Source organism: Podarcis bocagei (assembly GCF_964188305.1).
Source record: "Podarcis bocagei genome assembly, chromosome: 15".
Taxonomy (NCBI): domain Eukaryota; kingdom Metazoa; phylum Chordata; class Lepidosauria; order Squamata; family Lacertidae; genus Podarcis; species Podarcis bocagei.
Window position 1 is genome coordinate 18,951,669 of NC_138141.1, and position 26,379 is coordinate 18,978,047.

At 43.5% G+C, this 26,379-nt stretch overlaps 2 protein-coding genes across 3 annotated transcripts; both read right to left on the minus strand.

The window, feature by feature from the left end:
• Window positions 1-192: 192 nt before the first annotated feature.
• REXO2 (RNA exonuclease 2) lies at window positions 193-10,127 on the minus strand. The gene is made up of 7 exons (XM_081172720.1): window positions 9,954-10,127; window positions 6,847-6,930; window positions 5,272-5,349; window positions 4,330-4,441; window positions 2,670-2,778; window positions 1,697-1,750; window positions 193-618 (listed from the first exon to the last, which is right to left on the minus strand). The coding sequence occupies exons 1-7, from the start codon at window positions 10,110-10,112 to the stop codon at window positions 489-491; spliced, it is 726 nt and encodes a 241-aa protein (XP_081028846.1). The 5' UTR covers window positions 10,113-10,127; the 3' UTR covers window positions 193-488.
• Window positions 10,128-14,238: 4,111 nt separating this feature from the next.
• RBM7 (RNA binding motif protein 7) lies at window positions 14,239-25,298 on the minus strand. Of its 2 annotated transcripts, none has more exons than XM_081172261.1 (5): window positions 25,115-25,298; window positions 19,680-19,842; window positions 18,542-18,650; window positions 15,749-15,839; window positions 14,239-15,311 (listed from the first exon to the last, which is right to left on the minus strand). In XM_081172261.1, exons 1-5 carry the CDS (start codon window positions 25,208-25,210, stop codon window positions 14,934-14,936), a joined length of 837 nt encoding a protein of 278 aa, XP_081028387.1. In that variant the 5' UTR covers window positions 25,211-25,298; the 3' UTR covers window positions 14,239-14,933. The 2 variants fall into 2 exon arrangements, with proteins under 2 accessions (XP_081028387.1, XP_081028386.1); XM_081172260.1 differs by having other exon boundaries at window positions 15,749-15,842.
• Between the last annotated feature and the right edge of the window lie 1,081 nt (window positions 25,299-26,379).

A 26,379-nucleotide genomic window follows, 5' to 3' on the forward strand; every position in this document is an offset into this window, starting at 1 on the left:
TCTTTCGGCTTCTGCTTCCGAGCTCCAAAATGGGACAAGTGCCACAGCGAGATTCCAAGGGGCTGTCAGAATAAAGGCACTACTCCAGTGCCACTCAGTCTGAATCCTGCTAGCAGCCCCCAAATGCACACACACACACAAAATAAGAAAAGAAAAGCAGAAATGCTTAAGTCTAGAAAAGAGGCAAGCATCTTTCAGCAAGGCTGGCTTTATTGCATAATAAAAGAGGGTGCCTAGAACCAAATTGGGGTTCTTTAACTACAAAAGGTACTCTGTACGCATGAACCAAATGGCTGCAGTTGGTTCAAGGCACTGGCCTGCAATTCAGATGTCAACGACCTGTCACATGTGGTAGTCAGTAACTGTTAACAATCTTGAGGAAGCAAAGTAACAGAAAGCAGCCTCTTCCTTAACCAACAGTGAACTGAAACGGCAGGCGGAGACACTTCTGGTGCCTTGTGCTTTTGCTAAAGAACCAGGCTGCAAGATCAACTGGCCAGCTTTTCATTGTCACCATTTTCCACTAGTTTTCTTTTCTTCTCGTCCGTTTTCCTCTTGAAGATGCTATTTCTGTAAAACTGAAGCTCTTTGATACTCTCCCTGATGTCATCCAGGGCTCTAAAGGGAATTCAGGAAATGTTAACATTCCTTTAAAAGAAGGCTGCACCATACAAACTCACCTCCAAACGCAAGGGCAGGCTAATTTTAAAAGAAGCTGAAAAAGGTATGACTTTACAGTGTCCCCCAAAATGCTGCAAACAGGTTGTGTATTTCTATGTGCTATGGAACCCTATAGAAGCGGAACTGAAGGAGAGATTCAAAGCTGGTTGGAGGCAGGAGAGCAAAAATGCCATTACACACATGCCTTCTGCCCTGCGACCAACAAAACTTTGGATTTGGCATCTTATTCCCTCTTGGTTCTCCACCCTTGCCACTTCTGAACTGCTCTGTAACACACACTTTCTCCTAGGGAAATAATGTAAATAAAGGAGGAAATGTTCTTCTAATACAAAACATGCTACCCATCTTGGCGATAAACTTGCGGGCTGAATTACTATGATCCAGCACAATGAAAGAAGGTAGATAATAACAGCATGTTCATCTTGCTGAGTAATGACCAAGAGGCAAGTTCTGAGATGGACAGGGAAAGGTTCTTAACAGTACAGTTAACGGATGAGAAAAGGAAACGGCACACAGGAAGCTGCCCTATATGTGAGTCAAGCCTGATGGGCCATCAAGGTCGGGGTAAGCAACTTCTTGTCCACCCAGTATAGCTGGACTACAACTCCCATCATCCCTGACCATTAGTCATGCTAATGGTCTGGGATGATGGTAGAGGAATCCAGCAACTTGTAGAAGGCAACACATTGGCTATCCCTGGTCTACACTGGCTGGCAGCAGCACTTTCAGGTGTCACATTCAAGTCCCTCCATGCACAATGTGGAAATGACCGTGATTGAGCCTGGTACCTTCTGCATGCACAGCACCTGTTCTGCCCTTGAGCTCCAACCCTTCTCCATTTGGATGCGGGGCAAATGTCCCTTTCCAGATTAGTATCTGCAGACTTGAAATAACTTTTATCAATGGCTCCTCCCCCACTGCGCTGTCCTTACCACACTGCATAACCTCATTGTTGATGCCTGGTGATATAATCTGACACACACAAAACAATCACTCTTCAAAGCCAAACAATTACCTATGAGACGCAGCCTTCTTTGGAGCAAACTCGTAGTCTTCTGGGTACCAGCGTCTGCACACACAAAACAAGTCCCCATGATCCAAAATCTAAATTATCTACCAAATGTGGTGGATGCCATAGGGAAGAACACCCACAAATGCAGGACTCCAGAGCTGCCTCCAAATATAAAATCACCAGAAGCCACAGGCGCACCAAATTTGAAACAATCTCATGCAAAAATCAGGACTGCGAGAATTCCAGCTTTAATTTTCTAAAACTCACGGAACCTAGTTATTACACTGCAGAGAAATATTTTCCACTTCCCAAAGTTCCATGTTACTCAATAATTTTACTATAGATCAAAACCTCATGTTCATAGAATCATAGAATTGCAGACTGAGAAAGTTCCTTGAGGGTCTTCTAGTCCATGGGTAGGCAAACTAAGGCCCGGGGGCCAGATCCGGCTCAATCGCCTTCAAAATCCAGACAGTGGACGGTCCGGGAATCAGTGTGTTTTTACATGAGTAGAATGTGTGCTTTTATTTAAAATGCATCTCTGGGTTATTTGTGGGGCATAAGAATTCATTCTTCTTTCCCCCCCCCAAATATAGTCTGGCCCCCTACAAGGTCTGGGGGACAGTGGACCGGCCCCCTGCTGAAAAAGTTTGCTGACCCCTGTTCTAGTCCAACCCCCTGCAATGCAGGAATCTTCTGCCCAACGTGAAGCTTGAAGTCACAGCACTGAGATTAAGTGTCTCATGCTCTGCCAACTGAGCTATCAAATAAATAAAAAATAAATGCAAATATATTTTGCAGCTGTAGAATCTGAATCTTTCAGAAAGCTGCATCTACTGCTGACTGTAGGCATCTTGGTGGTCACCTATTACAAGTAAGACCCGCAAGATTTCCTCAAAGTCTGTGGCATGCCATTCGCTGCCCGAGGAGCCACCCACATACCCAAGCTCTGCCAAATGATGTAGTGGGTATTGACCTGCACAGTTCTTTGATGGTGCTCACATCAATGATCCTGTAGTGAAGGTGTTTCATGAACTGGGGCATGTGCTTGTCGAGGAATTTCTTGTCCGCATGAACCGAGTTTCCTGAAAAGGGTGGAAAGGCACAGATTCTGTTCATGCACTCAACACGGAATTCTCAGACAGGTGGCGAAGACACCCAGAAATCCTACCCACCCCCAAATCTCAATCTGAAATTTTTATTACAGCCGTAGACCAGCATACGTAGCGTGGGGTACAGTCATTTAAAATCTATAAAATGTTTTAGAAAGCTAAAAAGTATTAAAACAGAAATTATATATAATAGAAGCTAAATAATCTAAAATATAAATATACGGTAAATACAGTGGTACCTCTGGTTGCGAACGGGATCCGTTCCGGAGACCCGTTCGCAACATGAAAAGACCGCAACCCGCAGCGGCACATCTGCGCACTTGCGGGTTGCAATTCGCCGCTTCTGCGCATGCGTGTGATGCCATTTAGCACGTCTGCGCATGCACGAGTGGCGAAACCCAGAAGTAACCCTTTCCGGTACTTCCAGGTCGCCGCGGGACATAACCTGAAAGAACGCAACATGAAGCAGACGTAACATGAGGTATGACTGTATGAAAGAAGCTAAAATAATCTAAAAGAAGGATTAGGAGCATTAAACGGATGTGGAAGAGCATAAAAGGTTAGTATATAAAAGACTATGGCTAGCACAACTTCTCTATAGCACAACTTTTCTATGGTGCCCAGCTGGGCCCCTTCTCTGACTTTGCACCACTTGTACAATCTAAATTTTTAAGATCAGCCCTTCAAGTCCGAAAATGTGTCTCTGATGCCACTCTGAGACTAGAGACAGGCTTCACAAAAGTGGAGGCTAGAGTGTAGGTGACCATACTCAACTATTGGCCCAATTATTTTATTTTTATATGAACACATGAATCTGCCTTTGACAGAATCAAGACATCCACCCAACACCACTAGATTTTATCTGCAGTACTGCTACAGCCTAACCAAAGAAGGCACTTGGCCAAATGTCCAGGAAGGTGACATAAAATGGGGCAATTGGGTGCTGAATTTGCCCCGCTTTCCACTCACACTAATTCCAACAAATCTGAAGCTGCTGCATTTTCCCACCTGAACCTTCCCAGGCTCTACAATCAACATCATAAGATGCACTGTCCCCGCATATACTTTCAGAAGAAAGAAGGAGGGGAGTCAGGGATTAAACCATCTGAATCTCAGTCTCTAGAACTCCCTTCCCATAAAGGCACAGATGTCACTTTCCCTTCTCTCAGTTAAACTTTTTATACCAAATGATATTTTGGAGAGATGGTCTATTGCTGATTCTCAAACTGGCTTTGATTAACCACATAAGGTTGCACCCAATGTTACACATACTCAGAGCAGACATTAGGTCTAAAATTAATAGACCTAGATGACTGGGGCCCATTAATTTGAATAGCTGAAGTTAGTTGCATACAACAAATTATGATTTGCTGATGTTAAGAGTGATTCATAATGGTTTTTTATATATATACGGTTTGCATTTTCTTTGTTTTGATCCATTAGCTGCCTCAGGCCCTTTGAATGGAAAGGGATGGTACAAATCAATAAAAATGCCTATCTTTCATAAACGTTAAAACCTCCTACCGGCAAGTGGGCAGAGTCCTGGAGGTGTCTGTTGACGGACAAAAGACAGAAATTCGTACTCTGCTTGACGCAGCGAGATTTTGCTCTCCTGTACTGCCTTTGTAAGGCCAGACTGGAAGAAAGAGAGAAGCCAAAATTACATCATGTTGCCCGTGCCTTAAAAAGAGCCAGGCAGTTAAGATGTCATGCAAGAATCAATACTGTTATTAGTTTTTATTAAACCTGTGGTCACTTCTTACTCAAAGGCCTCCAAGCCAATTACAACACATTTAGAACATAAGTATCAATATATTATACCATAAAAACAGAAAGAAAACAACCCCCTTAACAGCCACAGGAAGGTTTGGCAGCACACTACTGAGAAAACAACATCTTAATGGATAGTGGAGGATTTGCACTACTAGACCAGGCCAGAATAACCATTTAATCCAGCCCTCTGTTTCCTACAGACATCAGCCCAGATGCCCCAGAAAACAGGGCATGGTGCATTGACACTCCACTACTAATATTCAGAGGGAGGCTGAAACTGGATCTGGAAGACTCATACAGCCATCAAGACTAGTAGCCATTGATGAATGTGGCCAAGACAAGTCACTGATCTCATTCCCTTGCAGGAACTGCTGGTAAACAAGGAAGCGGTCTACCCACTCCCAAACCCCAGCCAAAGGATGCGGCAATTTCAGCGCAACAAAAAAAGGTTTAATGTTAAAAAGTCTTCATAATGGACATGGGAAACTCTAATGCCATGCTAAGGACACACTGTGAAGCTGGCCCGTTTTGCACAGATGAGATAAACCTCCAGCCATCCTTTTCAAAGAAGTGCTTCATGTAGACGGCAGGGAACATGGCACGGTCAAGATAAGGTTCTGTGCATGTGGAACTGTAAAAAGACAAAGGAGGTCTTCTCAAGGGAGTGTGAGTGATGAAGAAGCAGGCCTCTACCTTGCCGTGATGCTCTTTGCACCATTCTGACATGCTGTCCAGCAGCTCATCTGGCTGGTTTATTATCAGGTTGGGACCCTGTCAGCAAAATAGGAGAAAACAATGGGGAATCAGATCAGACTGTTACATCATTGATGCTCATTTGTTGCTGCTGCTGCAATTATTAATGTAGTAATACTAGCATTTTATCCTGATTCTTAGCCAATAAGGGTTCCCAGGATTTCTCTCACATATATCAGTGATGTGATAGCCACTACCCACAGGCTGACAATCTAACCCAGGCATAGGCAAACTTGGCCCTCCAGATGCTTTGAGACTACAATTCCCATCATCCCTGACCACCGGTCCTGTTAGCTAGGGATGATGGGAGTTGAAGTCCCAAAACATCCGGAAGGCCAAGTTTGCCTATGCCTGATTTAGCCAGACATGACACAGAAGGAAGTGGAATTGAGAGGGAAGAGGAAAAAGCAAACTCAGTCACTTCTTCTTAAGTTATAGGATTTTTATAATGACCTGCTAGAGGAGTCAAAAGTGGCTGGCTTTTTTAAGAGTCAATGGAACGGCCCTGCAGCTCCACCTCTCTCTTCAAAACAGTCCAAAACAAGAGCTGCTAAAGGACAACAGTTCAGGAAGGAAGGGATGGGGTGTGTGTGGTAGCAATATAAGTGGAACTGTTCAAACAGCAGTATGTATTATGAATAGAAATAATCACCTTTGTTTGAACACAAAGGGATGTAAACTTGTAGCGCAATCAGATTCATTTTTACTCTCAAGTGTAATGGTGACAGTTTGCACCAGGTAAAACCTGATGAACTTTTAGACTTGATGGAAACAGGAAGCAGCCGTAATTTGGTCACCTTTCGAGTTCGCAATATTCAGTTGGCATTCACTTCCCTCGCTAAAAACATTTGGAAATTGCATGCATAAAAGGGGCTTTTCATCAGCCAGCTATGTGGCAAAGAAGTCAGTGGAAATTATGAGTGACTAGTTGGCCACTCACAGCAATTAGCTAACCAGCTGGCATTTAAAAAATACATATTGAAAAGAAAAAAAAGGACTACAAACTTAAAATCCTCTCTTCCCCCCTTTCCTCCATCCCAAAGGCATAGTTCAGATGTAAACAAAAATAGTACAGTTAACACAAACACTAATATGGAGAAAAACAGAAAGTTACTAATGTCAGTATGAAGGAGAATATTAACACAAACAGATATCATGGAATGCAGTTTGTCCTGTAAAGTATTTGTTCAAATACTGGCTCAATGGCCATCAGACTGCCAAAGAAGTTTTTTGTACCAGTTTTTCAGAAATGGCTGTCCCAAATTACATTATACCATTTTTGCACATTTAAACCCTTTGTTTCCTTCCATTTTCTAGCTATCAATATTCTTCTTACCACTAATAAGTAACCAATTACATGTTCATATAATAACCCTTGGTAGTCTGCACTGAATATACCCAACAATGCTATTTCAGGAGGGTGGTTTTTTTAACGGGTTTCTCCAGTATTTTTGTTATTTCTGTGCTAGCTGGCATTTAGCAGGCACCAGCCCCCAAAATCAGCAACCAACATACCTCAGCCAAGATGTTCAAGTCTGAATCTGTTATGAGACAGGCCATCTCAATGATCTGGTCTTTTTCAATGTCGAGCCCCGTCATCTATATCAAAGTCAAAATGTTAACAAGTGTAAGATGTCAGGAAGAGCTTTCTTTTTTTATTTTTAAAAATGATATTTATTGAGAATTTAAAATTACAGAGGGAGAAAAAGAAAAAAGAGAAACAAAAAAGGAATTAAACAATACAAGTCAATAAAAAGAAAAAAGAGAACAAAACACACAATACAATGGAGCCCCCGCATTGCTTTCTGTTTCACTCTGTGCTAGCAAAAGTGCATTTTAACAAACCTTAATCCTTTCCCTGGACTATATCTTAAATATTCTGATGCTGGTAGGTTAAAAAAGCATTCGCAGCAGCCAGAAAATGGGGGGTGAGGGAAGACCCACTGAAGGTTTGAACAAATGTGTCTGCCTCACAAAGAGCTAGGAAATCAACTCAGAAAATTGCCCTGGAGCGCAGTTTATTTCTTTATTTCTTTAATGTCAGGCCATAGCAGTGATGTTCTTCCTGCTCACTTAAGCCAAGTGGTTAAATGTTTAGTTCGGGTTGGTGGTTATTCTAAATTAGGTATAACTGTAAACTGTTTATTATTGCTATTGCTGTTGGTTTCTATTGATTTATTGGTTGGTTTGTTGCTCGCAGAGGATATTTTTTTTTATGTTTGATACTTTGTTGTGTTTTTATACATGTTGTAAGCCACCCAGAGTGGCTGGGGAAACCCAGCAAGATGGGCGGGATATACATTTTAAAAATATTATTATTATTAAGTGTCAATTGTTTTAGGACCTCAAGCCTATACAAGCTGATAAAATCTAGGATTGTGAATTGCTTTGCTGCAAGAGGCCCAGGGGAGGAGGTCAATCTTTTTAAAGTGTGGGCGCATTTGTAATAAATAGGCTTCTCGATGACTATTAAAGAGCGATAAATGGCCTCCATATTCAGTGGCTTCTGGAAGCCAACAATAAGAAATGACATCTTGTCTGCCACTGCTGGTTGCACAGAACTGATCCTCAGTCTGGTCACACATGGAGCCAACATAGCCCCTTCAAATAAAATTGTGAACTTGAAACCTCATTTCCTCATAGCACAAGGATGCAGCTTGTCCTAGGATAGGCTTTGTCAGCCTGGTGCCCTATAGATGGTTTGGATTGCAACTTCCATCAGGCTCCAGTGGGCCTACTTGAGGGCACCCTGCTGGTGAAGGCTGCCCTAGATCCCTTGCAAATTCCTGCACTGCTAATGCAGATATATGTTGTTGTTGTTTAATCGCTTAGTCGTGTCTGACTCTTCGTGACCCCCTGGACCAGAGCACGCCAGGCACTCCTGTCTTCCACTGCCTCCCGCAGTTTGGCCAGACTCATGTTTGCAGCTTCGAGAACACTGTCCAACCATCTCATCCTCTGTCGTCCCCTTCTCCTTGTGCCCTCCATCTTTCCCAACATCAGGGTCTTTTCCAGGGAGTCTTATCTTCTCATGAGGTGGCCAAAGTATTGGAGCCTCAGCTTCAGGATCTGTCCTTCCAGTGAGCACTCAGGGCTGATTTCCTTAAGAATGGATACGTTTGATCTTCTTGCAGTCCATGGGACTATCAAGAGTCTCCTCCAGCACCATAATTCAAAAGCATCAATTCTTCGGCGATCAGCCTTCTTTATGGTCCAGCTCTCACTTCCATACATCACTAAGATATATGTTAGAACACTCCTTTCCAACCTACCAAGGGTCCCAGCTGCCCTAGGGTGACCAAATTTGATTTTCTGCTCCCAAGATCTCATTTCCTGTGAAATTAGGCTGCTTCTTCCCCCACAAACCAAGCTTTCTACATTTCCTAGAAAAAACACTTAAAGGGTGAATGGTCTCCTTCCTTCTCTCACACACATCCACCTACAGTGCCTATGTATCGTGGGGGATAATATGGGATGGGGGCACACACCAAGGCTCCCAGGAATAATAGGATGGGCACCAATCTCCTGCACATGTCCTGTAGTACATGAGTCGGGGGGGTGGGAGGCATTATGCGATGCGACCCCCGTAGGATACACATCTCCTCAAAGGATATTCTAAGAGAGTCCAATCTTGCTCGTACACAGGCATACACTTACATTGCACCTGTCTCTTTTGGGGAAGGAGGATGAATCCTGCACCTACACTGCACCAGTATCTCTTGCGGGGATATTATGGGCTGCAGCTCCTTTGCAAATAACCCAACAGGCACATCTCTTGAGAACGTTGCCTTACATGGTGTAGGTCTTTCTACATGAACAGAGATTAGAAAATGGATACTATGATACTATGGGATTGCAATCTTCAAGTATTCACCCCCAGCTGTCTCAAGGGGTAGAGGGATTTTGCGGGACGCAGCCCCGCCCTCTCCTTACACATTGATATTGAACCATATATATATGATTCATATATATGATATGATCCTGAACCAAATCTCTCATTCATATATATATATATATATATATATATTCAAATTAAAGTTTTGCAATCACATATCCAGCATACATCATAAAAACAAGATTCCAAAGAACCTCCTGGACTTCCCTCCTTCCCCTTTCTGGATCCTATTATAAATCATTTGCCCCTGCATCTTCTATAATAATCTAACTGTTTTATATCTCCATTATATCCAAAATTCACCATTAAACTACAAGTGTTATTCCGATCCTAATAACGATTTTAACTGTTTACAATGATTTTTTAAGATAAATGATAAATTTTCTGAACTAAATCTCATGGGGGCATATTATGGGATAGTAGCTATTTGTATAACTGTTTCATACTTCTTCGAAGGCAATGTTCTGGGGCAGCGGGGAATCACGGGATGGATCCTCCTCAAAAGGAGCTAAACCGCACTTGCCGCGGGGAAGGGGGCATATTATGGGATGGAGCGCCCTTTTTTACACTCCCCCCCCATACCGCACCCAATGCCAGAGAGCAGGATACTACGGGATGGAGCCCCCGCATTGCACTCCACATGGTGCAAGCGTCTCGGGGGACGAAACGGACAGGATATTATGGGATGCCCCTTCGCAGAGGCCTCGTTACGGGCTAGGCGCCTCACCTCCAGGTCCACCCAGACCATTCTCTGCCCCATGCCGGGCTCCGCTGCCCCTCCGGCTCCTGCCATGGCTCGCAACCCGCTCAGGCAGCGCCCCGACAGCCACCGCCTCCTTGCCGGCGCGCCGAAAAGCCGCCAAGCCCTTCCGCCAGCGCGCATCATCTGGAGAAGCCGGAGAAGCCGCAGACTACAAATCCCAGCAGGCCCCGCTACAGCCCCGCCCGCTAGGCCATAAGGGACTGCCGCGCAGCCTCCTGGGATTTGTAGTTTTGCGTGGCGACAGCGGGAGTGAGAGCGTCCCTGCGCGCCTAGTGCCTCGCTTGGCATGCTGGGGGTTGTAGTTTGAAAGATGAGGCTCCGGCGGCGGAGGCGATCGGTTCCCACACTGTAATGCGGGTTCGTGCCCCAATCCTCCAAAACGGGAGGCTGGCCCAGTAAAAGGGTCAGCTGGGCTTGCGTTTTTCCCCCTTCCCCAATACAAAGCTGCATTTTCTTACCATATTAATAAAGCAAATACTAGCCGTTTTTAGTGAAAGCACTGAGCCGAAAGTTAACACGTGTTATTTTAAAAACACACAATATGTGGTCTGTGCAATAAAGGAAAATCCAGGGCCCCTTCTTGAGACTCGTAATCTTTTTCTTTCTTAAAAAACCAAATATGCAGGGAGCAGGATTCCCGCCGCCCCCCCTCAAGCTTGGAAGTAACTGAGTAAAAGGATGAAAAAAATATGTGAATACCACAATTAACTCAGGAATAGACAGGAAATAAAAGTTAAAATAATGCCTCAAAGTGTGGGGGGGGGGGGGTAAGAGACCCATCAGTGTTATCAACACTCACAGGCAGGTTTCAGGTGGGAGGCATTCCCAGCCCTAACTGAAGAAAATGCCAGAGATTGTTGCTTTCAGTCCTTCTGCATGCAAAGCATGTATCATGATGGCCCAAATCATGATACCAAAGATGGCCCCTCCATCAGAGACAAAAAAAAGGAGTTTTAAAGGGAGACAAACCAGTGTCCCGTGCATTGGGTTAGTTCAAAGCCACACCAAGAAACAACACTGGCGCATGGACAATTTTGTGTCTGACATAGTGGTACTTAGAACAGAAAGAAAAATCCTTCTCATTGGCTCCTGTGTCACCTTCTGCATTTCAGGGATTCTTTTAAAGAATGAACTTTGTGAAGCACTTACCTAGACCCAGGAAGGTTTAAGATGGAAGCCCTCATCTGACCACATGACCTAAATCCACTGTACTTGAGCATTATTATGGCTGTCCACAGAAGCAGTATGCAGGTATGAAAAATTACATTCTATATTTGAAGATGGCAATGCTATTTAACGAAACATCATTACATGACAACTTTGCGCCTCAAAGCTTCTTTACACATTGCATTTGCATCCTGCACACGCGAAATGCCTTACACATTAGGAGTGTTACAGTATGCAATGTGTTTGCACCAACCCAAACACACGTTAGGGTCACAGAATACAAAGCTAGAACTGGAACATGCAGACATGGTGATGGAACATGCATTTATCATTGCAATATAAGAAACAACCCTCTGCAGCCGCCCCCCTTGTGTCCTCTTGAAAACCAGAGAAAGTCTAGATTTCCTTTTGTTTTTAAGTCCTAGTTGGCCTCATAATATGTTCCACTCCCCACCAAAAGAGAGACAAAGCACTTTTAAAAAATGCATTTTTAAAAATTTATAGACTTGGGCTGCGATCTGTAACCTGGCGTGCTGATCAAGACTAATGGGAGTTGCAGTCCAAAGTATCTGGATGGCACCAGGTTCCAAAAGGCTGGGTTAGGGAATAACAAGGAACAGGGGGAAAATCAAGGTTGCCTTCTGGTTTTTAAAACCCTGAGGCTGCCATCCTAACGCCACTTACTTGCGAGGAGACCCGATTCAATTTAATAGAACTTACTTCTGCATTTACATGGTTAGGATTGCAATCTTTGAGGTTTTGCCTGCTTGTGAATGAAAGAGAACCCCACTTACTCCAGACAAGTCACTGGCAGCAAACCCTCTGCTTTAATGGAATAGTCCTCCTGCCAAGAAACATCACTGGATGTCTTGCTCTGACCTATGCTAGTAATGTTAGTCAATCAACTTTGATATACATTCCCCTGCCCCGCACCAGGTGTAACGGGAAAAAAGGAGATTACAACTACCTCTGTGAATACAAAGCAGGTTGAAGAGGCACAGCACATGGCTGATGTGTGGACAGCATGTGTACAATCTGTCTAAAAAAATACAGTGTGAAGACTGATGGCTAAGCATCTGGTGTAACAACTTAAGAAATGTGTCCTATTTAAGATGCAGGCTGAGCCCGTCAATACAAAAGCTTGCTGGGCATTTTCACACATTCAGTCACTCTGAAAGCATCAAAGGCCACTCTCTCTAATACAAACTTTCCAATGAGAAGATAAACAAAAAAAATCACTTTTGGATGCAAATATAACAACTACCTGTAAAGAGAGAACACCAGCTGTAAAATTTAGTTCTTAGGAAAATTTGCTTGCACACAATATTTTGAAAGAACAAGAATTTATTTTAGAGAAAATAAAAATATAGCTAACCAAGTGCGTTTTTTAAAAATACTATTAACAGTATTGCTTGAGGGAGTTCTGAATTATGTAAACTTTTTTTTTTAAGATGGGTGCTTGTTTTTGCAACAATGCCATAAATATGTAAGCCAAAAGGTAACAATGAATACTTTTATATTAGTGTATATTTGACAAAAATATTATATTTTTTAAAAGATGTCCCATTTAGGCATGCAGATAGAGGGTCACAAGCATCTCCCTCCTCTAGCCCCCCCCCCGATATAAACCCAAACAGCACGGAAGAACAACAGGGATTCAAGAAACCACAATTGATTTGGATTAGAGTAAAAGAAAAAGTGTGTGTATGTGTATTTCAAGAGAAGTGACAGAAAAATTAAGGTAATCCACATTTTACCGCTGCTGCAATTGCCCCCTTGTCAATTTTGTTGCAGCTGAAAATGACGAGGGTATGAATACTTTTCAAAATAAAATACTTTGCTGTGCAGAGCAGACAAGTTTTGTTTTTTTAAAGAAACAATTTGACACTGTCCAGACAATGCATTTATACATTGCAACTTAACATGGGAGTTATGTTCCAGGGATTGTTCCTAAAGCCAAAATTGTGTATAGTCAAAAGACATTGGGTACAAAGGCAGGTGCGATTACCAAAGTCTTTTTTTCTGGACGCCTGCTCCCCGCCGCTTTTTTATTATTATTTCTTTTGACAAGCACGTAAACCTGAATGTGCACGAGTAAAATGTGCACACGTTGTAGGCTTGCTGCACTCCAGTTGCTACAGAGATTACTAATGTTCAAACGGAAGCACTGTGAACATAAACGGAAGCTACTGGAAACCATTTAGCTGCAGGATCTTTTTAAAAATGGCACCAAAAGTTCCCATTTCAAAAGTCCCACCATGTTTCAGTATAGGGGGAATCATAGTTAAAGACATTGATGGCATTTCAAATGCACAAACTTCAGAAGGATGGATGTCACAAAAAATCCACCCTATTGAAAAAGCTCATCTCAGATTTATGATTAGTTAAAAGCTATTCCAAATTTTGGGACGCGGGTGGCGCTGTGGGTAAAAGCCTCAGCGCCTAGGGCTTGCCGATAGAAAGGTCGGCGGTTCGAATCCCCGCGGCGGGGTGCGCTCCCGCTGCTCGGTCCCAGCGCCTGCCAACCTAGCAGTTCGAAAGCACCCCTGGGTGCAAGTAGATAAATAGGTACCGCTTACCAGCGGGAAGGTAAACGGCGTTCCGTGTGCTGCGCTGGCTCGCCAGATGCAGCTTTGTCACGCTGGCCACGTGACCCGGAAGTGTCTCCGGACAGCGCTGGCCCACGGCCTATAGAGTGAGATGGGTGCACAAACCCCAGAGTCTGTCAAGACTAGCCCGTAACGGGCAGGGGTACCTTTACCTTTTTATTCCAAATTTAGCTGTACTTGCAAGTGGAGGCTAGCAGCTGCACTTCTGGGCAAGACCAGCCAAACACTGTAGGCCAATGGCCCCTCCTCCAAAACACTGACTTTATTTAATTTAATTTTAAAGATGAACCAATGCTGCAGGCTGGATGAAATAAAGCACTTGGCCAGACGACGCCCATGGACAAGAAGTTCATAAATACTTACCTTCATTTCTCCTTTGTATTAAATATCAATTGTAATGTCTAAACTTTCTATTCAATGAGGTTTTTAAAAATTATGTCAACTATAGAAAGGGAATGGACAGAGGCATGCAATGATTTCCTGAGAGGCTTTAATCGCTTAAATTGTTGGGAAAGTCTTTTTACGATACTGTGGGCTCTCTTGCTTGTAATATAAAAATCAAAGGACTCTCAATGAAAGCAGCTGGAAAAATTAACACACCATTCAATACAAATCATCAAGTCATCCAGCAAATTTGTTTCACTCTGAATATCTGAACAGGCTGCATGTTTTCTTAATACAAGTATTTAAAAGCAACATTTATTCCAGTAGAAAAACACTGTTACCAATATTTCCATGTGCCATTGAGCCTTCTACTCTGCGGCATTCATTTTTTCTGTGGGATTACTTACTACCAGAACCACCTCAGGGGCTCTCTTCATTTCTCATTAACACTCTACAAAAATACCAATGTTAATTTTAAAATACAACCAAAGCGGCACCTTTTTTCCCCCCTTACAAAATTAACTACATTGATTTCTCTTTTGCTTGTTTAAAAGCGTGGCACCTTCTCTTTTTTTTCCTAAACCCTGAGAGAAAGTTAATACAATTGAAACGAAGCCACTTCTCACGAAATACATACTGCAGGTGATTTTTATAAAACAATTTTTAAAAAGCAACTCGTGCAGTTACTCGTTGCAAGCTCTCTGTAAAAAAACGATTTCTTAAAAAGGAAAGAGCCACTCCATTTCGCCAAGGAAAGGTATGCAAAATCTGCTCTGAATACTTGCTAGTGGCGGGAGGGGCGCCATTTGCCATCTCGGTAGTTCTCCCTCCGGTTATCGTAATCGTGACTCCAGCCTCCATAGTGCCTGTCATCGTGACCATATTCCTCCCGAATGCCCCTGAAATGATGCTCTGAGCCATAGTCGCTGGGGCGCTGAGGTTCCCGGCTGCTATAATGCCTGCTTTCAGTAGGATACGGATGGGAGCTCACTCTGTTCTTGCGCTGGGCTGCACTTGTCTCTGAGCGCCACTGCATGGATGAAGCTGACGACTGGGTGAATGAGTAACTCGGGTGGTGCCCTGGCGAAGCAAATCCGGATGGCTCTGGGTGCAAGGAGTTGTGCCTGCCACTGTACTGCGACTGCTGCCACATATTATTCATCTGGAAACAGAAAGCACTTCTGTTAAGAAGAGGCATGGCCAATACCAATAGTCAGGGGTGATGATGATGATTTGTTCAATTCCTTACTTGCCCTTCACCATAAGGTCCCAGAGTGGCCGTGTAAAAATACAAATCAGTTAAAACTGTTTACATTAGAAAGAACAAGGCTGGTTCTAAGAACATCTCTCAGGTTGAGAGGTGTAGTCCAGCAACATCTAGACAGCCACAGTGTGTGGCTGCCAGTCTGGTGAATGAGAACAGCCACAGGAACAATATAACTCCAGATCTACATTGGCTTCCAGTACTTTTCTGAGTGGAATTCAAAGTGTTGTTATTGTTAACCACTCAGCTTTTTTGTCTGAGGCATGCACCGCTCCACTCATTTGCAAACCCTTTCCTGCCTATTTCCTGTTAGCAGCCAAACAAAGAACTCTCACCACCGCTTGTCTCTGGAGGTTATCTGGGGATGAGAAGGACCTCTGCACAGTTGGCGACTCTGTTGAGATGTTATCCACATTCCTCTCATACCTGCTAAGTGAAAACCAGAAGTCAATTGCCCAGAAGAAGTCTCAGATCATGGAATTCTGCACTAACAGTAATCACAGTCAACAGTATTCAATTGAAGAAAGTTATGCTGATGATCAAGGGTCTGGAAACCAAGCCTTATGGAGGGCTTTGGGTATGTTTAGCCTGAAAAGAGGAGACAGTGAAGAGATAGGATAGCCGTCTTCAAATATCTGAAAGGCTGTCACATGGAGCACACTTGTTTTCTCCTGCTCTGGAGGGTAGGAGCCAAACCAGAATCACAATTCTGTGATTCTGTCACTAAACTTTCTGATGGTTGGAGCTCTTCAACAGTGGAAAGGACTCCCTCATAAGGTGGTAGACTCTTCTTCACTGGAGGTTTCTAAGCAGAGGTTGGATGGCCATCTGCCATGGATGTTTTGGATGAGATTCCTACATTGCAGGGGGTTGGACTAGATGACCCTCAGGGTCCCGTCCAATTCTATGATTCTACTATAGGTGTTTGTGAATGGTTTTCCCAGGGGTGGGGAAAAACAGGTACAGTGGTACCCCGCAAAACGAACGCCTCGCGAGACGAAAAACTCGCAAAACGAAAGGTTTTTTCGTTTTCGAGTTGCCTCGCAAGACGAATTTCCCTATGGGCTTGCTTCGCAAAACGAAGCTTGCCCCGGGGACAGCGGGTCTTCTCTTTTGAAGCAAGGGGCTGCAGGGAGATAGCGATCTCCCTGCAGCCCCTTGCTTCAAAAGAGGTCCGGGGGCAGCGGGAAGCGAAGCGCTTCTTCCCCGCTTCCCCCGGACGTCTTTTGCAGCAAGGGGCTGCAGGGAGATCGCTATCTCCCCGCAGCCCCTTGCTTCAAAAGAGGTCCGGGGGCAGCGGGAAGCGAAGCACTTCTTCCCCGCTTCCCCCGGACGTCTTTTGCAGCAAGGGGCTGCAGGGAGATCGCTATCTCCCCGCAGCCCCTTGCTTCAAAAGAGGTCCGGGGGCAGCGGGAAGCGAAGCGTTTCTTCCCCGCTTCCCCTGGACGTCTTTTGCAGCAAGGGGCTGCAGGGAGATCGCTATCTCCCCGCAGCCCCTTGCTTCAAAAGAGGTCCGGGGGCAGCGGGAAGCGAAGCGCTTCTTCCCCGCTGCCCCCGGACGTCTTTTGCAGCAAGGGGCTGCGGGGAGATCGCTTCTCCCGGTGCTCCGAAGCCGGGCGGGGGGCAGGGGACACCTCCCGCCGCCGCGGGGACACCTTTTGAAGGCAGGCGGGGGGGAGCAAAGACTTTTGCCCCCCGCCCGCCTTCAGAAGAGGTCCAGGACCTCTTCTGAAGGCTGGCGGGGGGCAAAAGTCTTTGTCCCCCCTGCCTGCCTTCCCAGGGGCTTTTAAATCGCCCCGGACAGCGGAGAAGTCCTCCGCTGTCCGGGGCGATTTTAAAATGCCGCCCGCCAGCATTTTAAGATCGCCCGGACAGCGGAGAAGTCCTCCGCTGTCCCAGGGTTTTTTAAAATGCTGGGGGTGGGAAGAAAAGCCCTTGTCCCCCCCCCCCCCAGCCTTCAGAAGAGGTCCGGGGACAGACTGTCCCCGGACCTGGTCTGAAGGCGGTTTCCCTAGGAACGCATTAATTGAATTTCAATGCATTCCTATGGGAAACCGTGCATCGCAAGACGAAAAAACCGCAAGACGAAGAGACTTGCAGAACGAATTAATTTCGTCTTGCGAGGCACCACTGTATCATGAAAATAACCAGGAAGCAAAGTACCAGGTAAACACTGGCATTAGCAGCTTTATGATTATAGCTATATTTCTATCCTACTCATTCTCATAGACATAGACAGTTATTTGTTCTCCTAGCCTCAAAACAAGGTTGTGAAATAAGCTAGGCTGAATGGCAGAGATTGTGATTGGCTCAAGGTCACCCAGTTTGTGACTGAGTGGGAGATTTGAACCTGGGTCTCCCTGGTTGCAGCAGAACACTTCTAATCTAACCACTACATCATACAGTTTTCCTTTGATCCATCATCGTAAACTGTTATTGAATATATATTTTTCTAAGCAGAGTATAACTGAGCAATCTGTTTTCAGTTCATCTTCATTTTTATAACTGACACACTTGTCAAAGCAATACAGAAACACGGATCGCAAGCCTCAGGAGGTTTCTAGTAACAGCTTCTTTAATCTACTCTGCATCTCAATTTAGAAAATTCTGAAAAGACTCACAGCTTTCCCTAATGGAAACTAATTTGCTTGTCCATCTGTTGCTTTAGAAACAAAATTCCTGATGTGCCACATCAAAGTTCTCAATACCATTTGATTTTTGTAGTTGCTCTAGAAAGAAAAGCTAATAATAGTAATATCTTTTCTCAGTGCTAGAATTCAGTTCATATTATTCTTTCCCACTTAAAGACAAATAATAAACATAAAGGTAGAAAGGGAAGCTCAGACATAGGCTATTGTATTATGCCCACTTTGGAAAGCAGTCACAGAATTTACCATATGGTAATGAATGCTAATAACACAATCGTACGCACAATTAATCAGAAGCAAGTCCCACCAAGTTCAATGGGGTTCACTCCCTAATAAGCTGCAATTCTAAATGTACTTAAATGATTTACCACAGGCTTCCTAAAACTGGTGCCCTTGAGATCTTTCAGACTCAGGGTTGTAGTCCAAAATATTTGGACGACACCAGGTTGGGGGAAGTCTGGCTTAACATTAAGAACTTACCTGCTACTGGCAGTTGTTGTTGGCAGTTGTTGTATACTGGAGGGGCTTCCATTAGCATATCCAGGTTGAGAATAAGGTGAATTGTTATCTTGAGATGCATGACTGCTCCCTAAAGGTAAAAGGACGTGTTTGAAGTGTAACTAAAACAAGTCATTTACATTGAGAAAGGTTAAGCCGACGCAAGATGCTAACAGATTGAAAACATGGCACATTACTTAATGGGCTCTGGAGTATCACACTAGAGAACCATTAAGACATACAAACAGATTTCCAAAACAAGTGTTGCAACCTACTGGAATACCCAGTGGTGAAGATGCAATCAAGATGCAATGCTAAGGACACTAAACTTAAGTTAACTGCAGATGAAACTCAGCTTTCCTAAAGTGAAAAACTTTGGACACTACTTCAAACAGTCCAAATAAGCACCAAATACTGTTTTCATTTCCTTTATTAATTTTTTTTTTAAAGCAATTCCAAGGCTCCACTCTAGAACCAGCTTGAGTGCCGGGGCTCATTTCAGAAATAATCTGAATTGATAAAATAATGCTTCTAGACACGAGCAAAGTGCATTCCTCTGTGATCATAGGAGCTCAGAATACACACAGATCTGTTCTCAACTGAAAAGGGTACAGCAGATGTGTAGAATGTGTGGCCCTCCGGATATTGTTAAACTACAACTCCCATCAGCCCCAGCTAGCATAGCCAATTGTCAGTGAGGATGGGATTTGCAGTTCAGCAACATATGGAAGGCTAAAGATTATACAAAGCTAGAGTAGGACATCCCTTCTAAAAACAGATGGTTTGTCCCCAAACAACTGAAACTCTTTTGAGAAGTGCATTTCAACATCTTTTAAAGTTCCTTTTAAAAAAGATTCTAACAGATTGTCTTCCAAAAACTGACAGAAAGCCCCCTTCAAATGAGTTGGCTCCTCAAGATAGCATACAAATATGCAGCAACACTATGAACACAAGAGTGGTTTACAGGCTCAGTGAAATTTTAATCTGATATATAATTCAACACAAAAAATGCACCCAGAATAAAAAGTTTTACACATCAGAATTTTAAGCATAAAAGGAATATGAACCCCCTTCAATTTTGCCTAGATGACCTAGGCTGTTTTAACGGTTTTGTGGATACCTGATCGAAACTGAATTTTGAGAGGTCTCCCAAAAAGTTTGATCCCATTAAGTAGATCCATGCCATAGGGGACAGATTCTTCATGTTTGAAATTCACAAATGCAAACTGCTTTGGTTTCCCATCCCTGTCCTTCGGAATCTTTACTTTAATGACTGGACCTGCCTGCAAACCAAAAAACAAAACAAAACATTAAAATTAAAAAATGGAGCAACTTTCCCTTGAAGGTTATTTAGTTGCATGCATCTGCATTCTAAGGTAAACCTGTATTTGCATTCAAGTACAGTGTAGGGTGTTACCAATTAAATGAAATATATGTATTGTCAGGCAGGTTCTAAAACAACTTTCTTAATAGTTGGCATTTTACATTTTTACTCTCCAAAGGACTGCAGAGTAGGACATAGTTCTAGATTCACCAGGCAGGTGAAGGTGGTTCAAACTAGGTAATGATCAGTTTACTGCTGGTCTCTAGGCATCACTTCAGGTAGGTGCTATGAAGATAGAAAAGTACATGCCCCCATGTGAATCCAGAGCCATCAGGTCTGGGTGGGTGTACAAGATGGCCACAGGGACACCAACTTGGGTTCCATGATGGAAGAATTGCAGAAGAGAAATGTAAATGAAACAAAAATAAAGACTTTGGTTGGTACTCAATATTCTCCAGGGAAGAAACCAAAAGTAATGGATTCAGCCACATGCCAGCATGGAACAGAAAGTTAACATGCACTGTGAACCTCCTTCCACTCATAAGCATGCACCCCAAAAAGCAGAGGAAAACTCATTCACCTTTCAGCCATGCTGATTTTACGTAAGCAAGGAGCATTGAAGCATTCCTTTCAAGTCAGCCTCACAATGTCTTTCTACAGATCCATTATTAACTTGCATCTTGAAACAAGGGATCCACTACCTCTTAGAATTAGGTCTAGGATAGCTTCTCCTCAGGTCAGCTCTATGACTGTTTCAAGGCAGAGTTGCTCACAATCTACACATTTTGCCTCCTGGTTGTAACCTTAAGTACCCTTAGACAGCCTGGGCAAACATGACAGAGGCAACCCATTATTACAACACATTCCCCATTTCTTTCTCCCCCTCAAGACCACCACCCTTGGCATTTTGCTCAGGGGATGAGACATCCCCAAAACTAAATCAGTTTTCAGGACTGGTACATCCACGGTGGTGCTATAGGACGAATTTCCAGTTCCTGAAACATTATGCTTCCCTTGAAATATAGAGCTAAACCAAATATGGACCTGATAGATATATGGAGAACAAGGAACCCTCTGGAGAGAGAGGGAACCTTTTTCTCTCAAGCGATGATGACCTGGACCAGAATTGACCAAATCTGGATTACTAGTGGTATGGCTCCAAAGATTAAGAAGGTGGAAATCTGCCCAAAAACTTGCTCCGACCATAACGCCGTGAGGATGGAGATGAAGCTTACTGTAGCTGGTCAATTTAGATGGAGAATGAATGACACCCTCTTTCGAGATAAGGAGATCCACATGAAGGCCCAAAAAACATTAAAAGACTACTTTGAAATAAATTTGGGGGCCGATGTGGAGAAAAGAGTGATCTGGGACGCAAGCAAAGCGGTGATGAGAGGTTTCTTGATTCAACAAAATTCAATAAAGAGGAAAAAACAAAATGAGAAAAAAGAAAAGATTTTGGAAAAGATAAAGGAAGGAGAGAAAAAACTAAGAATGAAACCAAACTCCCAGGAGATTTTAAGAGAGATTAAGTTACACCAAACACAATATATGGAACTGACGAATCAAGAGATGGAATGGAAGATAAAGCAAATGAAACAAAAGACATTTGAATCAGCAAATAAATGTGGGAAACTTCTGGCATGGCAATTGAAGAAAAGGCAGAAACTAAATACAGTTACAAGCCTAGAAGTGGATGGAAAGAATATTTCAAGACCTAATGAAATTAGAAATTGCTTTTTGAGCTATTTTAAAAAGCTTTATACTCAAGGTCCACAAAATGAAGAAGACATAGATAAATTCCTTGATAAATATGGATTACAAAAAATCTCTCAGCAAAGTAAGATGGATCTGAACCAGAGAATATCAGAACAAGAGATAGAGGCTGCCATTCAGAATATGCAACTGGGCAAATCTCCAGGACCAGATGGTTTGACTTCTAGATACTACAAATCACTGAAGGAATGGTTGATTCAACCACTAAAGGAAGTCTGCAACGAGATTCTTGAGGGAAAAAGGGCTCCGGAGTCGTGGAAAGAAGCATATATTTCACTCATACCAAAGTCAGAGACTGAAAAGACTCAACTTAAAAACTACCGCCCAATATCACTACTCAATGTGGATTACAAAATTTTTGCAGACATTTTGGCAAAAAGATTTAAAAGAGTTTTGATGGAGAAGATACATAAGGACCAAGCAGGCTTTCTCCCCAAAAGACACCTGGCAGACAATGTAAGGAATGTAATAGACATTTTGGAAAAGCTAGAGGTGAATATAAACACCAAAGCAGTATTGATTTTTGTGGATGCAGAGAAAGCCTTTGACAATATCTCTTGGAGTTTTATGATAAAGAATCTTCATGGGATGGGGGTAGGTCAAGGTTTTGAGAATGGTATGGCTGCAATATATTCTGAACAAAGAGCTAAACTGATTGTGAACAATGTAGTGACTGAGGAACTTAAGATAGAAAAAGGAACTCGACAGGGGTGCCCAATTTCCCCACTACTTTTTATCTCAGTTCTGGAGGTATTGCTGAATATGATAAGGGATGACCAACAGATTAAAGGTGTGCAGGTCGGAGCTAAACATTATAAGTTAAGAGCATTTGCAGATGACCTAGTATTGACTTTGCAAGAGCCAAACACTAGTACGAAAAAGGTTTTAGAAACAATACTACAGTTTGGCCAGGTAGCTGGATTTAAACTGAATAAGCAAAAAACCAAAGTTTTAGCGAAAAATTTAACAGATATGGAAAAGGAGAAATTTCATGAGGAGACAGGGTTGACAGTGGTTAAGAAGGTGAAATACCTAGGGGTTTACTTGACATCAAAAAATGTGAATTTGTATAAGGATAACTATGAAAAATGTTGGTTAGAAATTAAAAAAGATTTAGAAATATGGTCAAATTTGAAATTGTCAATGCTAGGCCGAATCGCAGTGATTAAAATGAATGTATTGCCTAGAATGCTATTTTTGTTTCAGACCTTGCAGATTCTCGATAAGATGGAATGTTTCAAGAGGTGGCAGAAAGATATATCGAAATTTGTCTGGCAGGGCAAAAAGCCCAGAATTAAATTTAAAATATTGACAGACGCTAAAGAAAGAGGGGGGTTTGCCCTGCCGGACTTAAAATTGTATTATGAGGCAGCAGCTTTTTGCTGGCTGAAAGAATGGATGCTCCTCGAGAACACGGACATTTTGGATCTGGAAGGTTTCAACAATGCTTTTGGTTGGCATGCATATTTATGTTATGACAAAGTCAATAGCACCTTCAAAAATCACATTGTTAGAAAAGCATTGTTCAATGTTTGGATAAGATATAAAGATTTGTTGGAAAGTAAAACCCCTAGATGGGTGTCACCAGTGGAGGCCAAGGCAGTGAAGAAACTCAATATGGAGGTCGGATGGCCGAAGTATTGGGAAATTTTGGAACAGGATGGAGATAACTTTAAATTACAAAGTCATGAGAAATTGAAACATAAAGTACAAAATTGGTTTCAATATCACCAAATAATGGAGTTTTTTAAACAGGACAGGAAAATTGGTTTCCAGGTGGAAAAATCAAAATTAGAAACTGAATTGTTAGAACCCAGTACTAAGAACTTATCTAGAATGTACAACTTGTTGCTGAAATGGAACACACAGGATGAAACAGTCAAATCAGCTATGATTAAGTGGGCACAGGATGTCGGTCACAACATCATGTCAGATGACTGGGAATGGTTATGGAACACCGGTATCAAATTTACGGCATGTAATGCCTTAAAGGAAAACATTTTGAAAATGGTGTACAGGTGGTACATGACCCCAGTCAAGCTGGCAAAAATTTATCATTTGCCCGATAACAAGTGTTGGAAATGTAAAGAGACTGAAGGTACCTTCTATCACCTTTGGTGGACGTGCCCGAAGATTAAGGCTTTCTGGGAAATGATCTACAATGAAATGAAAAAGGTACTTAAGTGTACTTTTCCTAAAAATCCAGAGGCCTTTCTCTTGGGCATGGTCGGCCAACTGGTGCCAAAGAAGGATAGAACTTTCTTTATGTATGCTACAACAGCAGCAAGAATACTCATCGCAAAGTATTGGAAGACACAAGATCTACCTACTCTGGAAGAATGGCAGATGAAAGTGATGGACTATATGACACTGGCCGAGATGACAGGCAGAATCCGTGATCAACGAAAAGAGACGGTGGAAGAAGAATGGAAAAAATTTAAAAGTTACCTTAAAGACTATTATAAACTTAATGAATGTTAAAGTGTTGTGGTTTTAGAAACAAAGGGATACAGGGATATAAGATCAGATCACAGAGAGGATTAAGAGGATAGAGATTGGAAAGTAATAATTGGAAGTTGCCATAAAAGTTTCGATATTGGGATGCAGAAAGGGGAGGTATGGGGAAGTCCAAGAAAAGAGGTTTATGAAAATATGTTATGGAATTATGCGTGTATGTTTGTTTTTTAAGTGTTTGTTTGTCTTATAAAAATTCTGTAAAACCAATAAAAAATTTATGAAAAAAAAATGAAATATAGAGCTAAACCATCCCCAGTCTACCTTTCCTGTTTATGCACCTCCTGGATTACCACTGAAGTTGCCCTCTTCTGACAACCCAGGGCGCCCAGATCAAAACCGCATTTCTGTTCATTTTGGTGCTTTTGTTGTCAATTCTGCAAGCTGCTTGTTTTTGTTGTTTTAATATTCTGATACTTATTTTTAAATCTTGCCGATCTCACCCATCCACCCCGAAGTTCCCATTTTTCGGGCAGGAAAACAGCTAACGATCAGACCTGTTTGCCGCCAGCGTTTTACCTTTAGAAGAATTCGCACCTTGCCTTGTTTTAAGAGGGAAACGGAGGGAAGGGGAGCACCCCGAGGGGCTTTTCGCCTTGCAAGGGCTTCTGAACGAAGCCAAGCGAAACGGAAACCCGTTCAAAGGTAAAGGAAAGCGAGGCAGGCGAAACCCAAACAAAGCCAATGCCTCCCCGTCTCCCTTCCCAGATCCGATTTCGCTCGCAGCGACACCAAAGAGATGCCAGTCTTCTTTCAGGGCAGCCCGCGCTCTTCTATAGCTCCTGGGCATGTGCAGAGGGCCGGCGCATTAAAACGCAGGCAAAGGGAAACGCCCCCCCTCCCCACACATACAACAAGGCCGGCGCCCCCTGCGAAGTAGGCCGCTCTGAGCCCCGGCCCCTCTCCGAGGCCGAGTCAAGGTGGCCTGCCCGCCCCGTTACCTGGTGGAAGAGCTCGAAGAGCAGCTCCTCGGTGACTTTGGGGTCGAGGTTCCCCACGAAGAGGGTCCGGTCCGCCTCGGCCGCCGCCGCTCCCATCTCCTCAGCTCGCAGCCGGCTGCTGAACTGCGCAGGCGCGCGCGTCCGGCCCAGCCAAAGGGAGGAGAGCCGCCCGCGCGGTCGCTGCAATTCAGGCCCGCGGGCCTCTCGAGTGCGCAGGCGCCGATCCGGACCTTGGGCGTGACAGACTGTTGGTCTCACTGCGCATGAGCGGCTCTGAACCTTCCTCGGTGCCCAGAATTGTGCCCTCGACGGCTCAACTGCGCAAGCGCAATACTCTCGGGACTGTGATTGGGTATCCCTTAATTATTGCTAATATATAACGGTCAGCATTAAATGCGAACGTGCTTCTGCGGCGTATCAAACCCACTAAAAGCCGAATACTCGCGCAGAAGGGAAAGCACAAGTCATTTCTAAGATACCTAAAAGGCGACGGCAAGCGAGAAGGGACAAATCGAGAGATTGACCGCTCTTCTTACCCCTTTTCGCGGTGAAAAGCGAAGTCTCCGCCCACTGCGAGACAAGCAGTTCCAAGGCTGCAAACCAGGAGCGCTTCGACCACAGTCTGCACTGTCCCGCTCCGTTGTTTCAAAACGTGAAAATCCGGAAATAAAAGTTGTTCAGCTTTTTTTTGGGGGGGGGGGTGGAGAGGGAAGCAAAGTTGACCTTTTTTTTCTTTTGCCAAAGTTGTACTTTTTGAGCTATTTTTTAAGGAAATTTGTCCAAAAATGCACCACTTCCTTCATACGCCTGGGTTTTTCTGGATATTTTACCTGGTTTTTGGAAATTCAACCTGGACACTATTTTTGACGGGTGAATGCCGTATGTGTCTAGGAAATTCCGGACATATGGCAGCCCTAATTGGATGTGCATGAGAATTACTTGCCTCAGTTAAGTCCACACTGTGTTTCTGTGTGAGTCCCTGATGTGACTGTAGATTCCACTTGCTACAGCAAGGACTCATTCCTCACTGTGGGCACAAAACTTGGCCATGTGGATTATCATAAGAAAGTGCCTGCCCTTAGGGCTTACGATCTAAAAAGATGAGACGCAAGGGAAAGGCACTGGGAGAGAGATGGAAATAATCAGGTACAGGTGCATGATTAAAATAAGTTATTCCGATGGACTCAGAAAAGTTCAAGGACAGAAGGAGCCAAACATTGCCAGTTTCTTAGCTGCACTGACAGAGTGGTTCAGCCTTCAGCCCT